The sequence below is a fragment of the Trachypithecus francoisi genome, unplaced genomic scaffold, assembly GCF_009764315.1.
Source record: "Trachypithecus francoisi isolate TF-2019V2 unplaced genomic scaffold, Tfra_2.0 Lachesis_group5, whole genome shotgun sequence".
In the NCBI taxonomy this organism is placed as follows: Eukaryota; Metazoa; Chordata; class Mammalia; order Primates; family Cercopithecidae; genus Trachypithecus; species Trachypithecus francoisi.
In genome coordinates, this window is record NW_022681470.1 from 82,480,591 (window position 1) to 82,496,558 (window position 15,968).

Consider the following 15,968-nt stretch of genomic DNA (forward strand, 5'->3'; position numbering starts at 1 on the left):
CTCACTGTATTTTTGATTTGCATTTCTCTAATGATTAGTAATGTTGAGGTTTTTTTCAAATGTTTGTTGGGCACACGTATGTCTTTTTTTTTAGAAGTATCTGTTCATATCCTTTGCCCACTTTTTAATGGAGTTGTCTTTCTCTTGTAAATGTGTTTAAGTTCCTTGTAAATTCTGGAGATCAGCCCTTTGTCAGATGGAGAGATTGCAAAAATTTTCTCCCATTCTGTAGGTTGTCTGTTCACTCTGATGATAGTTTCTTTTGCTGTCCTGTGCAGAAACTCTTTAGGTGAGTTAGATCTCATTTGTCAGTTTTCGCTTTTGTTGCAATTGCTTTTGGAATTTTTGTCATGAAGCCTTTTCCTATGCCTATATGCTGACTGGCATTGCCTAGATTTTCTTCTAGGATTTTTATAGTTTTGGTTTTTAGATTTAAGCCTTTATTCCACCTTGAGTTAATTTTTGTATATGATGTAAGGAAGGGTTCCACTTTCAATTTTCTACATATGGCTAACCATTCTCCCAACACCATTTATTAAATAGGAAATCCTTTCCCCATTGCTTGTTTTGATCATGTTTGTGGAAGATCAAATGGGTGTAGGTGTGAGGTTCTATTTCTGGGTTCTCTATTCTGTTACATTGGTCTATGTGTCTGTTTTTGTACCAGTACCATGCTGTTTTGGTCACTGTAACCTTGTAGTACAGTTTGAAGTCAGGTAGTGTGATGCCTCCAGATGTGTTCTTTTTGCTTAGTATTGACTTGGCTATTTGGGCTCTTTTTTGGTTCCATATGAATTTCAAAATAGTTTTTCTAATTCTATGAAGAATGTCAGTGGTAGTTTAATGGGAATAGCATTGAATCTACAAATTACTTTGGGCAGTATGGCTATTTTTATGATATTGATTCTTCCTATCCATGAGCATGGAATAGTTCTCCATTTGTTTGCATCCTCTCTGATTTCCCTGAGCAGTGGTTTGTAGTTCTTCTTGAAGAGGTCCTTCATTTCCCTTGTTAGTTGTAATTCCTAGGGATTTTATTCTTTTTGTAGCAATTGTGAATGGGAGTTTATTCATGATTTGGCGCTCCGCTTGCTTGGTGGTATATACAGGAATGCTAGCAATTTTGGCACATTGATTTTATGTCCTGAGACTTTGCTGAAGTTGCTTATCAGCTTAAGAAGCTTTTGGGCTGAGATGATGGGGTTTTCTAGATACAGGATCATGTCATCTGCAAACAAAAATAATTTAACCTCCTCTCTTCCTATTTGAATACCCTTTATTTCTTCCTCTTGCCTGATTGCCCTGGCTGGAACTTCCAATACAATGTTGAATAGGAATGGTGAGAGAGGGCATCCTTGTTTTGTGCCAGTTTTCAAAGGGAATGCTTCCAGCTTTTGCCCATTTAGTATGATATTGGCTGTGGGTTTGTCATATATAGCTCTTATTATTTTGAGGAATGTTCCTCCAATACCTAGTTTGTTGAGAGTTTTTAACATAAAGAGATGTTGAATTTTTTCAAAGGCCTTTTCTGTATCTATTGAGATAATCATGTGGTTTTTGTCTTTAGTTCTCTTTATGTAATTAATGACATTTATTGATTTGCATATGTTGAACCAACCTTGCATTCTGGGTATAAAGCCAACTTGTTCGTGGTGAATAAGCTTTTTGATGTGCTGCTGGATTTGGATTTGCCAGTATTTTATTGAGGATTTTTGCATCAATGTTCATCAGGGATTTTGACCTGAAGTTTTCTTTTTTTGTTGTATCTCTGCCAGATTTTGGTATCAGGATGATGCTGGTAACATAGAATGAGTTAGGAAAGAGTCCTTCCTCTTCAATTTTTTGGAATAGTTTCAGTAGAGATAGTACCAGCTTCTCTTCTTACCTCTGATAATATTCAGATGTGAATCCATCTGGTCTTGGGATTTTTTTGGTTGGTAGCCTATTTATTACTGCTTCAATTTCACAACTCATTATTGGTCTATTCAGGGACTTGATTTTTTCCTGGTTCAGTCTTGGGAGGGTGTATTTGTCCAGGAAATTGTCTATTTCCTGTTTGTATTTCTGTCGAGTCAGTGCTGATATCCCCCTAATCATTTCTTATTGTGTTTATTTGATTCTTCTCTTTTTTCATCTTTATTAGCCTAGCGAACGGTGTATCTATTTCTTTTTTAAAAGCTCCTGGATTTGCCAATTTTTTAAAGGGTTTCCCGTGTCTCTATCTCCTTCAACTCAACTCTGATCTTGGTTATTTCTTGTCTTCTGCTAGGTTTGGGGTTTGTTTGCTCTTGGTTCTCTAATCCTTTTAGTTGAGATGTTAGGCTGTTAACTTGAGGTCTTTCTAGCTTTTTGATGTGGACATTTAGTGCTATAAATTTCCCTCTTAACACCGCTTTAGCTGTGTCCCAGAGATTCTGGTATGTTGTCTCTTTGTTCTCATTAGTTTCAAAGAACGTCTTAATGTTTGCCTTTATTTTATTTATCCAAGAGTCATTCAGGAGCAGGTTGTTCAATTTCTATGTAGTTGTATGGTTTTGAGTGGATTTCTTAATCTTGAGTTCTAATTTGATTGTACTGTGGTCTGAGAGACCATTATGATTTCAGGTCTTCTGCGTTTGCAGAGGAGTGTGATCACTTTCTACTATGTGATCCTATTATGTGACCAATTTTCAAGTAAGTGTTGTGTGGCTATGAGAAGAGTCTATATTCTGTTGTTTTGGGGTAAAGAGTTCTGTATATGTCTATTAGGTCCATTTGGTCAAGTTCAGGTTCTAAATAGCTTTATTTTCTGTCTCAATGATCTGTCTAATATTGTTAGAGGGGTGTTAAAGTCTCCCACTATTATTGTGTGGGTGACTAAATCTCTTTGTAGGTCTCTAAGAACTTGCTTTCTGAAGCTGGGTGCTCCTGTATTGGGTGCATATATATTTAGGGTAGTTATCACTTGTTGAATTGAGCCCTTCACCATTATGTAATGCTTTTCTTTGTCTTTTTTTTATCTTTGTTGGTTTAAAGTCTGCTTTTTAGAAACTAGGGTTGCTACTCCTGCTTTTTACTGTTTTCCATTTCCTTGGTAAATTTTCCCTTATCCCTTTATTTTGAGCCTATGTGTGTCTTTGCACGTGAGATGGGGCTCTTGAAGACAGTATACTGATGAGGCTTGACTCTTTATCCAGCTTGTCATTCTGTGTCTTTTAATTTGGGCATTTAGCCCATTTATATTTAAGGTTAGTATTGTTATGTGTCAATTGTATCCTGACATCATGATGCTAGCTAGTTATTTTGCAGACTTGTTTTTGTGGTTGCTTCATAGTGTCACTAAGTCTGTGTACATCAGTGTGTTTTGTAGTGGCTGATGATGGTTTTTTCTTTTAATATTTAGTGCTTCCTTCAGGAGCTCTTGCAAGGCAGATCTGGTGAGGATGAATTCCCTGAGCATTTGCTTTTCTGAAAAGGATCTTCTGTCTCCTTTGCTTATGATAAGCTTAGTTTGGCCAAATATGAAATTCTGGACTGGAAATTCTTTTCTTTAAGAAGTAGAATATTGGCCCCCAATCTCTTCTGGCTTGCAGGGTTTCCAATGAGAGGTTCACTATTAGTCTGATGGGTTTTACCTTGTAGGTGACCTAGCTTTTCTCTCTGGTTGCCTTTAACATTTTTTCTTTCATTTTGACCATGGAGAATCTCATGATTATGTATCTCAGAGTTGATCTTCTCATAGAATATCTTACTGGGGTTCTCTGCATTTTCTGAATTTGAATGTTAGCCTGTCTCGCTAGGTTGGGGAAGTTCTCCTGGATGATATGCTGAAGTACGTTTTCCAACTTGGTTCCATTCTTCCTATCTGTTTCAGGTACCCCATTCAGTCGTAGGTTTGTTCTCTTTCCATAATCCCATAATTCTCAGAGGTTTTGTTCATTCCTTATTCTTTTTTCATTATTATTTTCTACCTCTCTTATTTCAGAAAGATAGTCTTCAGGCTCTGAGATTCTTTCCTCCACTTGGTCTATTCTGCTATTGATACTTGTGATTGCATTGTGAATTTCTCTTGCTGTATTTTTCAGCTCCATTAGGTCAGTTATGTTCCTCTCTAAACTGGTTATTCTGGCTATCAGCTCCTGCATTGTGTTATTATGATTCTTAGCTTCTTTATATTGGGTTAGCACATGCTCCTTTAACTCAGCAAAGTTAGTTATTACCCACCTTCTGAAGCCTTATTTCTGCCAATTCGTCCGTCTCAGCCTCAGCCTAGTTCTGTTGAAATCATTTGGAGGAGAGGCACACTGGCTTTTTGAGTTTTCAGTGTTTTTGCATTTATTCCTTCTCATCTTTGTGGGTTTATCTACCTTTGATCTTTGAGGTTGCTGACCTTTGAGTGGGGTTTTTGTGGGGTCTTTTTTTGTTGATGTTGTTGTTTTCTGTTTGTTTTTTGTTTGTTTTGTTTTGTTTTAAGACAGAGTCTTCCTCTGACACCCAGGCTGGAGTGCAGTGGCACAATCTCAGCTCACTGCAACCTCCATCTCTCAGGTGGAAGTCATTCTTCTGCCTCAACCTCTTGAGTAGCTGAGGTTACAGGCATGCACCACTACACTCAGCTAATTTTTGTATTTTTAGTAGAGACAGCATTTCACCATGTTGGCCAGGCTGGTCTTGAACTCCTGACCTCAGGCGATCCACCCATCTGAGCCTCCCAGAGTGCTGGGATTACAGCCATGAGCCACTGCCTAGCCTCTGTTTGTCTTTCTTTTAACAGGCCACTCTACCATAAGGCTGCTGTGGAGGCTAGGGCCCCCCAGTGGAAGATATCACCCAGTTAGGAGAAAGAGGATCAGGAACCCACCCAGTGAAGCAGTCTGGTTGCTTCTTGGTAGAGCAGGCATGTTTCACTGGGGGGTTACCCTTCTTTGTAGACCGTCTGTATTTTCCACAGCCAGCCGGGTAGAATGGCTGAGTTAGGGAACCTCAGAGATAGCACTGCCCCTCACCCAGGGATCTCCCTCCCAGGAAGAGATCTCTGTCCACAGAACCAAAGACCCCCCCCCCCCCCGCCCCAGTGAGGAGGAGTGAGTCGGGCCCCAGTTAAAGATGCAGTCTGGCCATGATCTGGCAAGGCAGCTGCACTGCACTGTGGGAGGGCCCCTCTTCATCTCCACAGCTGAGACTAGGGAACTGTGGATATGGCAGCCGCCCCTCCCCCTGGGAGTTCTCTGCTAGGGAGAGATCAGAGCTCTGTCCCTGGACCCAAGGACCTGCCCACTGAGGAGTAGTATGTCAGGGCCCTGGTTAAAGAAGCAGTCTGGCCCCAATCTGGCAAGGCCACAGCATTGCACTGTGGGGGGCCCCTCCTTGTCTGGACTATCTGCACTCTTCATAGCCTGCAAACTGGAACAGCTGTTTCCCCCAAACCGCAGAGATAGCAGCCACTCTCCGCATTGGATCTCCGTCCTGTCCCTGGTGGACTTCAGCCCTCTGCCATTGGCTGGCTGGGATTCCAAGCCAGTGGGTCTTAACCTGTGAGATGCTGTGGAAGTGAGGCCTACAGAAGGACGCTGCTTGGCGCCCTATATTCAGCCCCCTTCCTATGGATGTGTATGGGCAGATTTTCCACGTTGGTGGGGATCCTTGGGCTGGAGCATGCAAAACTCCTGGGTCTCTGTGTGCACATGATTGGCTGTTTTGCAGACTCCACACAGCTCTGTGTACTGGACCCACAGCCCTGGTGGCGTGGGCTTAGGAGGGGATCTCCTGCTCCACAGGTTGCAAAGATTCGTGGGAGAAGCATGGTTTCCCAGGTGGGGGTTTCACAATCATTCACTACCTTCCCTGGCTGGGGCTGGAGGATTCCTTTGGCTCCATGCTGTTGTCCCCCCTCCCCAACCCCACTGTTTCTCCTCACTCTCCTTGAATCCGAGCTGCTTGCCTATTCATTCCCAATGCCAGAACCCGGATATTTCAGTTAAAGGTGTTGAATTCACTAGCCCCTTTTCATTCTTCTCCGGGAGTGTCGTGGACTGCAGCTACTTCTAATCGATCATCTTAGCCCTCATAATCAAGTATTTTTAAAGCGTACTTGACTTGCAGTTCTCTATTCAATTTAAAATTAACATCATATCCTTTTACTTTGCCTTGACTCACAATTTTCAAGTCTTTGTTAAAATAACTTTGGATTGTGTACGCAAGTTATTGTTATCAAATCTTCTTTGTCCCTTTTGTTCTCCACTTGACTGAATATTGAAAATATTCACAGATCTTAAGCTGAGGAACTTACCTAAACTGTTCTTTACAAAGGTGACAAAATTATAATGAATCAATCTGCACAATTCTGTAGTTTAACAGAAATTCAAATAATCAAATCTGCTCTCCTAAGAAAAGATGTTTCTTGGATCACTCATCTTCAAACATGCTTAACATTAATAAGCAGCCTGTATCCTGTTTCTAGAAATACTTTATGATAGACTTCAACTTCAATCATGGAATGTTCTTTTGCCAAATTTTTTTCCACGTCCACCTTACCTACTGCTCATTTTCCATTCCAGAATGCAATTTACAACTCCCCTTTCTCTTGCACTTCTACATATGTCACATGACTAGGAGTTGCCTCTGAATGGATACACCTATGGGGGAATGGGGATAATTAGATGTCTGCATGCACTGGCCACTGAGGGAATTTGAAGATATAGTAATTAAAATTCCTTTATGAATAAATAACAAACAAGATATAGTAATTAAAATTATTTTATAAATAAATAACAAACAAGAATTAAAAACTGGTTCACAATCTCCCTCACCAGAACCAAGTCCTCCTTTACCCTACACTGATGCAGCCTAGGGAGGGGTCTTCACCTGTTGGATGTTCTCTCCTGAGGCTACAAATCTTGAATAAATGTCTCAAGGACAGCAGTACTGGCATCTGACCAGACTCTGCCATGACATGGCCTTGACTGTGATTCCTCTTGTCTTCCCAGACTCTTGGTCCTGCCCACTTTCTAACCCTCAGTCTCTAGCCTCCTTTTGATCTGCTCATTATGAGCTTGCAACATCCTTTAAGAAAGTCGTTTATTTCTGTTGCATGTAACCAATAATGCTGTTGATATAACAAGTTTCTCATCCTGAATACTGCTATCTCAATCTGGAAAACTCTCACTCTATTAACTTTATGCTAATTATTCCCATATTCATATCTTGATAGCTCTTCTGTTTCTTGAACACTTCAAATGTAATATATCCGTGAATGAATTCATTGTGCCACCTTGCCCACAGCATGCTTTTCCTGCAATAGATACTGTTGTAGTGAGTTACCAGATTCACAATTTACCCAATGTAAAGCCCAGAAACCTATAAGCTGTCCTGATGTATCCCCCTCTTTTAACTTCCAGAGTCAATCTGACCTTAATCCAGGAGACTTCTTAAAACAGCTCCATTATGTATGACAAGAGTGAGTGTCAAAAGATGGGCCGAATAAGAGAGGTCTATAAACTTTCTGAAAACTATGACTAGATACTTACTGTGTTCTAGGTATATTACTTCTGAGTTCAACAGAGAAAGCAGCACTAATTTCATCTCAGAGTTTTCCACCATTTTTACTGTCCCCACGTTATTACTTAAGGTTGCTGGTATAAGATTTAGGAAGATTTCAGAATACAAGATTTAGGAAGTACAAATTGATAAGGCCCCCATAAGCATCAATCAGAATTCAATCTTTAGCCCTCAAATACATACAAATGTGTAAGGTCTGTTACACAAACACTCACATACACACCACATGAACTTTATGAAAACATCCATTTTAATTTCAAATAAAATGTATGCTTCAATTATATTTATACATATATATAACATTATCTTACTTTTTCAGAGCCAGATCATGTTTTATAATGATTGTATTAAAAGTTTTGTGAGTTCTTATTCAAGAGAAAAATTGGAAAAGGTCCACGCTGGTCTGATATGTCATCTAGAAGAGGTTGCAGAGCTGGTAGTGCTGGATACTAGTAATTCTCGAACAAAAGCTCTACTAGGGGCACTGCTTACCCTTTATGTTCACTGCAGAGATATAGTGATAAATTTACTACTTAAAAATATCTTCAATGCGGAGGATTTTGAGTGGACAAGGTAGGTGGATCTAAATTATAACTACATACAATAACTTCTCACAAATATATCTTTAGGTAAATTGATTCTCTACCTCACACTTTGTCAAACTCGAGTTTTAATTTTGGGGGCTTTACCAAAATTCTAAGCAAACCAATCTGAGTACATTAGTCCCCCTTTATCTGCAGTTTTGCTTTCCAGTTTCAGTTACTGTGGTCAATTGTGGCCCAAAAATAAGTGAGTATTTTACAATAAGATATTTAGAGAGGCAGATCATGTTCACATGACATGTGAATGTGAGTATATTTTTCTACTGTTCTATTTTATTATGTCATCGTTGTTCATCTCTTACTGTGCCTCATTTATAAATTAAGCTTTATTATAGTTATTTATGTATAGGAAAAGTCATAGTATGATATATAGAGGGTCTGGAACTATATGTGGTTTGAACTATAGGTATCCTCTGTTTGGGCAGCAGCAGAAGGGGGGTCCTGAAATGTATCCCATGCAGATAGGGGAGATTACTGTACCCTACTACTGCTTTTCCTTCTTTCTCTTTTCTACTGTCCCTCCACCTAATTTTTACTTCTTTCTGCTTTGTCTTCCTGACCTGATTAGGCCCTTTTGATAGTTACATTCTCGCATTTCCATCTAGACAGAGGGCAGTATCTTTCCATGGGCAGTCAGAGCTCTACCTCAAGCCTCTTCTTTCCACTGTGCTGTTAATTCTGGAACAGACTGAGGGGAAACAAACTGAAGAACATTTCCAGCCAGCTCCCTAACTCAAAACTGCCTTCTTCCTACCTGGAGTCAATTAGTAAAATATGAAAGTATAGAAAATAGAGCCATTCTCACTTTTGGTGAGAAGAGATTGAGCATCAAGCTCCAATAATAAATGTATGGCTAGCATAAATTCTGCAGTTAGCATAAAAGTCCTGATTTTAGGTATGACAGTTTCCTTTAAACTCTAGAAAAAGAAGTAGACAGAGGCTTAAGTATATAACTGAGGCCACTGTTGACTGTATTTTATCTGAATACTTTATATCTGATATATATTTACATGTTCATTAAAGCATAAATGTATACTTTCTTAATTGCCAAAGAGGATATACTGTGTTAATGAACCATTACTCTGGAAAAAAGTCTAGTGCGTCATTATTACTTTTTATTAACTCTTTTTAAAAATGAAAATAAAAAGAGGAAGAGCATATATAGAAAGGTAAACTGGAGGCCGGGCGCGGTGGCTCAAACCTGTAATCCCAGCACTTTGGGAGGCCGAGACGGGCGGATCACGAGGTCAGGAGATCAAGACCATCCTGACTAACACGGTGAAACCCCGTCTCTACTAAAAAATACAAAAAAACTAGCCGGGCGAGGTGGTGGGCGCCTGTAGTCCCAGCTACTCGGGAGGCTGAGGCAGGAGAATGGCATGAACCCCAGAGGCGGAGCTTGCAGTGAGCTGAGATCCGGCCACTGCACTCCAGCCTGGGCGACAGAGCGAGACTCCGTCTCAAAAAAAAAAAAAAAAAAAAAAAAAAGAAAGGTAAACTGGAAAAGAGAAGATCCTGATAAGACTTTGTAAGTGCCTGAGTTTAGGGCTACAGTTCCCAAACTGTGTGCCAAGGGATCCCAAGCCACCATAGACAATTCACAAGGGCACTGCAAGATATTTTAACCTTTTGAGGGAATCACAGCAATGTACAACATCTGTCAGACACCAAACATACTAACAGCTCAAAATAGTTCTGTTTTAACATCAGATCATGCTACATACCTTTCAGTGACTTCTTATCCCTGCAAAGCTAGGTTTTGGCAGTTGCTCTCATAAAAAGCAAGTATCCCATGAAAATCAGTGTAGCAAACGAGATTGGCAGTATCCAGTCTGATCCCAAGGTTTGATAAGTGGTGCAGTACACAATAGGCATATCTAAGTAACTGGTTATTTAAAAACGAAATAAGGCCAGACATGGTGGCTCACACCTGTAATCCCAGCACTTTGGGAGGCTGAGGCCGGTGGATCACTTGAAGTCCAGAGTTGGAAACCAGTCTGGCCAACATGGTGAAACCCTGTCTCTACTAAAAATAAAAATTAGCTAAGCATGATGGTGCACACCTATAATCCCAGCTACTCAAAGGCTAAAGCAGGAGAATCACTTGAACCCAGGAGGTGGAGATTGCAGTGAGCTGAGATCGTGCCACTGCACTCCAACCTGGGTGACAGAGCGAGACTCCATCTCAAATAAATTAATTAATTTAATTTTTAAAACATTTAATGAAATAATTTTTTCTTTCAATTCATTTGTGTACCTTGTTTCAAGCAACCTACTAAATCATTAAGACAAAAATACTTATTAAACTGTTTTGGACCTAAAATTAAGAAAAGAAACTGTTAGATATTCCTTTTGGTCTAGGGTCATCATGAAAATATTACTGAGTTACTAAGAGTGCAGTGAACTGAGAAAGTTTGAGAAGCTCTGTTCTAAGGGAATACTAATAGAAAGGCAAAGGCTCTGGATATTGATTTGCTATCAAAATAATGATTTAGCACTTTACTTGAATCATAAAACAAATACTCGTCTTTAGGATAACAGAATTTCTTCTTTAAAAAACAATTTCTTCCACAAGTATTATACTTTTCTCTTTCTTATGGATATATGCTCTCCCATCTGAGACTTTGCAAGGCAGTTGCTTATAATTTTAAATTTTTCTTTTATTTTTAATTTAAATTTATTTTTAAAATTTACTCACTTTTCCAGATTTCTTTATAATATTCCCTGTTGTTCCAGAAAAGATTTAAAAGGGCTTACAAGGATATGCACACTACTACATGATAGCATACGTTGAGAGTGAGTGGAATGAGTGAAAAAGGCAAACAAAGGCAAAAACTAGTGCGTGTGTAAGAGCTTTAATGAATAAATTCTGCGAAGATATTGTGCCTGCCTCCACTTGTAATTCAAAATCAAAACAGCACTAAACAATTAAAAATGTGTAGGAATGAGTTTTCGCTGACTATGTTTTAATATTTAAAAAAGTAAAATTATTTACAAAATATTGTTTGACAGTTTTTCATTGATAGTGCCCAAATGTGTTTATTTTGAGAATTGAGTTAGCACTAATTGGGAATATAAAATAGAGTCAAGGTTTCATACCACAAAGGTTTTGTAACTCAAAACCTTCTAGAGGTGAACATTTATGGTTAGCTACACAATTCACAATTCACAGTGCTCATGATATAAATGCAAATCATTTTCTACAAAGTTCAATTTGTTTTGATACATAGAACAAATAGCATTTCTCTTAAGTACCCTCATAATAAGGATCCAGATTATGATAAACATCATCTTCAATCACAGTCTTATTGGAAACCATAATAAACTTCAGAGGGATGATTCTTATATAAATCCCCCATTTGGATTGACATCACACCAAAGCAGCATAATCAGCAAGGCCATTAGCCTCAGAGGGAAGTGTGTTCATATGTTTGTATTCTTCAGTTCTATTTCATACCTAATATGATCAGTCATTGATGAGTTTCATATCACACTTCTCATTTGATTTTAATTTTTTACTTCTTTTTTTTTAATCAATGCTCCATTTTAAATCCTGATTCTGTTTCTGCATGTGAAAAAAATAAAAATAATTTAACCAAATAATATGAACATTTAAAATTTTGTTTTCAGACATTTGCAATATAAATGGAATGAAAAACAAAAATTGTGCTATGTATCTCAAGGAAATGTCAGCTTTACTTATGGCTATGAGTACTTGGGCTGTACCTCAAGATTGGTTATTACACCTCTCACAGACCGTTGCTGGTTAACTCTCATGGAAGCACTACACTTGAATCTAGGAGGCTGTCCTGCTGGTCCAGCTGGTACAGGAAAAACTGAGACTGTCAAAGATCTGGCAAAAGTAAGTGGTTTCTCTATCCAGAATAAAAACTTCTTTTTTTCTTTTTCTGTCACACAAATTTTGATGGTATCTTAAATTTACACCATTCCTGCTATTAAGATGTTCATTGCATTAACAAGCACATTCATTAATTCACATATAATTAATTCATCAATGACGTTTTGAATGCCTATTGTGTGCTGGAGCTTAGAATCTCAATAAGCCAACATATGCTTTTTATTCAGTTGGAATACTACTTTACTAACATGTGAATGATTAATATCATTATGTGTGTGTGTGTGTGTGTGTGTGACAGAGAGAGAGAGAAAGTGAGACTGAGAGGGACAGAGACAGAAAGAGAGACAGAGAGAGAAAAGCAGTAGTAGTTACTGATGAAAGCAGAGGATATAGTTTGTAACCTAGAATTTTTTCATAGTTTTTTATTCATAGATTTATGTAAAAACATGACCTTAATGCTCTATAAACTAATCAACTGAACTGTAACAGTATATCTACATTTATACTATTATATTGAGTTTTGTGAATCTCTGAATTTGATTTTTAGTTCATCTCCATCTTGCAAAAGTTTTCTCAAAAACATAGACATTTTATTACTCTCGCAGTTTTAACATTAGTATTTTGTGTCATAATTCAAGAAAGATATTAAAATATTTTTGTTTCCCAGTCCTTAGGCAAACATTGTGTGGTCTTCAACTGTTTTGAGGATCTGGATTATAAGGTAAAGCTTAAACATATGTGTCAGGAAGAAATATTGTACACATAAAACATAAAACAATTCATTGAAGAATAAAAGAACAAGAAAAATATTTATCTGAGGCAAACATGAGGTATTAACAGAACTTTAAATGCTATTATTTCTTTTAAACTAATGGACTAGAAACCTAGAATATAATAGAAATTTAAAACATTATATACGTTGCTTTTATTCAGGTGAACTACTCCTTAAGACAGTGGTTTTCAAACTTTTCAACAGTTGGATTCTTTTCAATAAAAAAATCTTACGTGGAACATGAATATATAAAACTATTAAGAGTACTGCTTTATTAACATACATTTATTTTAAGTCCTAACCCCATACATTTATTTACTGAAAAGGTAATAATTAAGATTATGATTAACACAAATATTTGAGAGTTTATATAGATGATGATTACAAGTTCATGTCAGTCTTGTTTTGTTTGCACATTATCTGACATATCTCATAACATTATGAAATATGTCTCTTACAAATCTACTCAAAGTTTCAAAATACTGCAATTTGTTTTGCATGTTAAGTTCAAACATTATACATTTTATTGCTGTCATTTTATTTGTGTTCAGAGCACGTTACCTCTGAGATCCTGCATTTCCAATCTGTGCTCATTTAGTACATTAAAAATATCAACATAAATAAGCTGATCAATTATTATTTTTAAAGTACATACCAAATAGACTCTTGCCTCCTTCCTGGAAACCAGCAGTGGGGCCTATGAGGGCTCCACATGAGTGAGGCCAAAAAGCCTGCTAATTAAGATAAATAATATTTAATGCAATATTTTAAAAGTCAAAATTAATGCCCCCAAACGTCCCATGAACAAAATACCAAAATTTTAAATTAAGACAAGATCTGATTCCTGCTGCTCAGTGGAAGGAACCATCTTCTATATCCTTCTCGGTATGAGGCTCTCTCTTACTCGTTCCCATTCCCACTTCCTTTCCTCTTTGCCATACCTAGCAATAGAGTTCAGGCATCCCTCAACTTGCATTCAGCCCACAGAAGTTAGACCTGTTAATATTTTTGTTTGTTTTGTTGCTTTGTTTTAGTTGCTAACATTTACAAACCAATAGATTTCAATCCCAAACTTTCAGCCTCTCACAGAGCACTGGGTGCACCTGGCCAGCCTGGGCCTGCACTCTGGCAAGTGGCAGAAGCCCAGCAGCAGCTGCGTGCTTTAGCTGGGTCTGCTGCAGTCTTGCCTTATCTGGGCCTGTGGTTCAGTCTTTTGCATTGTCCACCAGCTGCCTGCCACTAAGCCATAAAGCATCTTTGCCTGATCCAGAAAAGGCAGCCCCAGATTCACACACTTTACGCCCATCTGCCAGAAAGTTGTTCTGAAGACTCTGCCCCAGGGTGCAGCTCTTTGAGGGAAATGGCTGTCCAGGGAGGGGTCTGGTGCATCTCTGTACAATCCGTAAGAAGCTGTGGCCCTGTCTTCACGGTCCCTGTGAGGATCAGAGTTTGCTCTGCTGAGTGTTTGGGCTTTTAAAAGGGAAAGGCAGAGTAGTTGACTTGTCTAGCATCTAAGCAGCTGCTGCTTTCAACCCTATAAAAGTGCCTAGAAGGGGGAAACGCAAAAGGCCTTTGCTTGGTTTGGGTAGCATGGGGAGAACATGTACAAATTAACATCCCAGTAAATTTTCTCACCATTATAATAATTTTACTAATCAATCTTTTTTTTTTTTTTTTAAAGATAGTGAGAAAATTCTTCTTTGGACTAGTTCAGTCAGGAGCTTGGAGTTGTTTCGATGAATTCAATCTAATTGATTTGGAAGTTCTCTCTGTCATTGCCTCACAGATCCTAACAATTAAGGCTGCAAAAGACAACTATTCTGCCAGGTACTTGTTGAATGTGTTTAAGCCTTTTGAATTGAAATCTGATGCACACTTACTGTTTAGTTAATTATTGTTAAATATTTTTCCCCAGTAAGTATTTAGGTCTTTCAGGTATGTGTGCGTGTGTTTTTTTTAAAGCACATATCAAAAGGAATGGCAGTTGTCTTGAATGTTTCCATTACTTGGCAAATAATGTGAATATATTTATAACTCTAATTTTCAGGCCAGCTTAGAGGTATCCAAATTCTTGCCCAAGCTTTGGAACAGTCTCCTGAGCTACCAGGACACTGATGCAAATATATTTTAATTATTTTTTCAGCTTAAATTCTCATATTATCTTTTTATCTTAGAATATTGCATTTGAAGAACCCAAACAAATGCTGCTTTTTTTAATTTCCACATTTTTAAAACCTTTATTTTAAGTTCAGGGCCACATGTGCAGATTTGTTATACAGGTAAACTGGTATCACAGGGATTTGTTATACAGATTATTTCATCACCCAGGTACGAACTAGTACCCACTAGTAAAGTTTTCTGATTGTCTCCCTCCTCCCACCTTCCACCCTCCAGTAGGCCCCAGTATCAGTTGTTCCTCACTGTAAGTCCATGTGTTCTCATCACTTAGCTCCCACATACAAGTAAGAACATGAGGTATTTGGTTTTCTACTCCTGCATTAATTTGCTTTGGATAGTGGCCTCCAGTTCCATCCATGTTCCTGCAAAGGACATGATCTCATTCTTTTTTATGGCTGCATAGTATTCCATGATATATATATCACATTTTCTTTATCCAGTCTACCATGGATGGGCATTTGTGTTGAATCCATGTCTTTGCTATTGTGAATAATGCTGCAATGAACATACTCCAGCATGTGTCATTATGATGGAACAACTTGTATTCCTTTGGGTATATAGCCAGTAATGGGATTGCTGGGTCAAATGGTAGTTCTGTTTTTAGGTCTTTGAGGAATCGCCCCACTGTCTCTCACAATAATTGAACTAATTTATACTCCCACCAACAGTGTATAAGTGTTCCTTTTTCTCCACAACTTTGCGAGCACCTGTTATTTTTTGATAGCCATTCTGACTGGTGTGAGATGGTGTCTCATTGTGGTTTTGGTTTGCTTTTCTCTAATGAGCAGTGACATAGAGCTTTTTTATTTTTTATTTTTTTTCAGACGGAGTCTCACTCTGTTGCCCAGGCTGGAGTGCAATGGCACAATCTCAACTCACTGCAGCCTCCACCTCCCGGGTTCAAGCAATTCTCCTGCCTTAGCCTCCTGAGTAGCTGGGATTATAGGCATGCGCCACCTTGCCTGGCTAATTTTTGTATTTTTAGTAGAGATGGGATTTCACCACATTGGTCAGGCTGGTC

General features: G+C 38.4%; 1 protein-coding gene across 1 annotated transcript in view; it reads left to right on the plus strand.

The window, feature by feature from the left end:
- Nucleotides 1-15,968, plus strand: part of DNAH14 (dynein axonemal heavy chain 14) — a 604,313-nt gene that overhangs the window by 208,747 nt on the left and 379,598 nt on the right. The window contains exons 28-31 of the mRNA XM_033199195.1: nucleotides 7,856-8,109; nucleotides 11,769-12,000; nucleotides 12,665-12,718; nucleotides 14,451-14,596. Of these exons, the coding sequence (XP_033055086.1) occupies nucleotides 7,856-8,109; nucleotides 11,769-12,000; nucleotides 12,665-12,718; nucleotides 14,451-14,596 (686 nt within the window). The remainder of the gene's footprint in view (nucleotides 1-7,855; nucleotides 8,110-11,768; nucleotides 12,001-12,664; nucleotides 12,719-14,450; nucleotides 14,597-15,968) is intronic.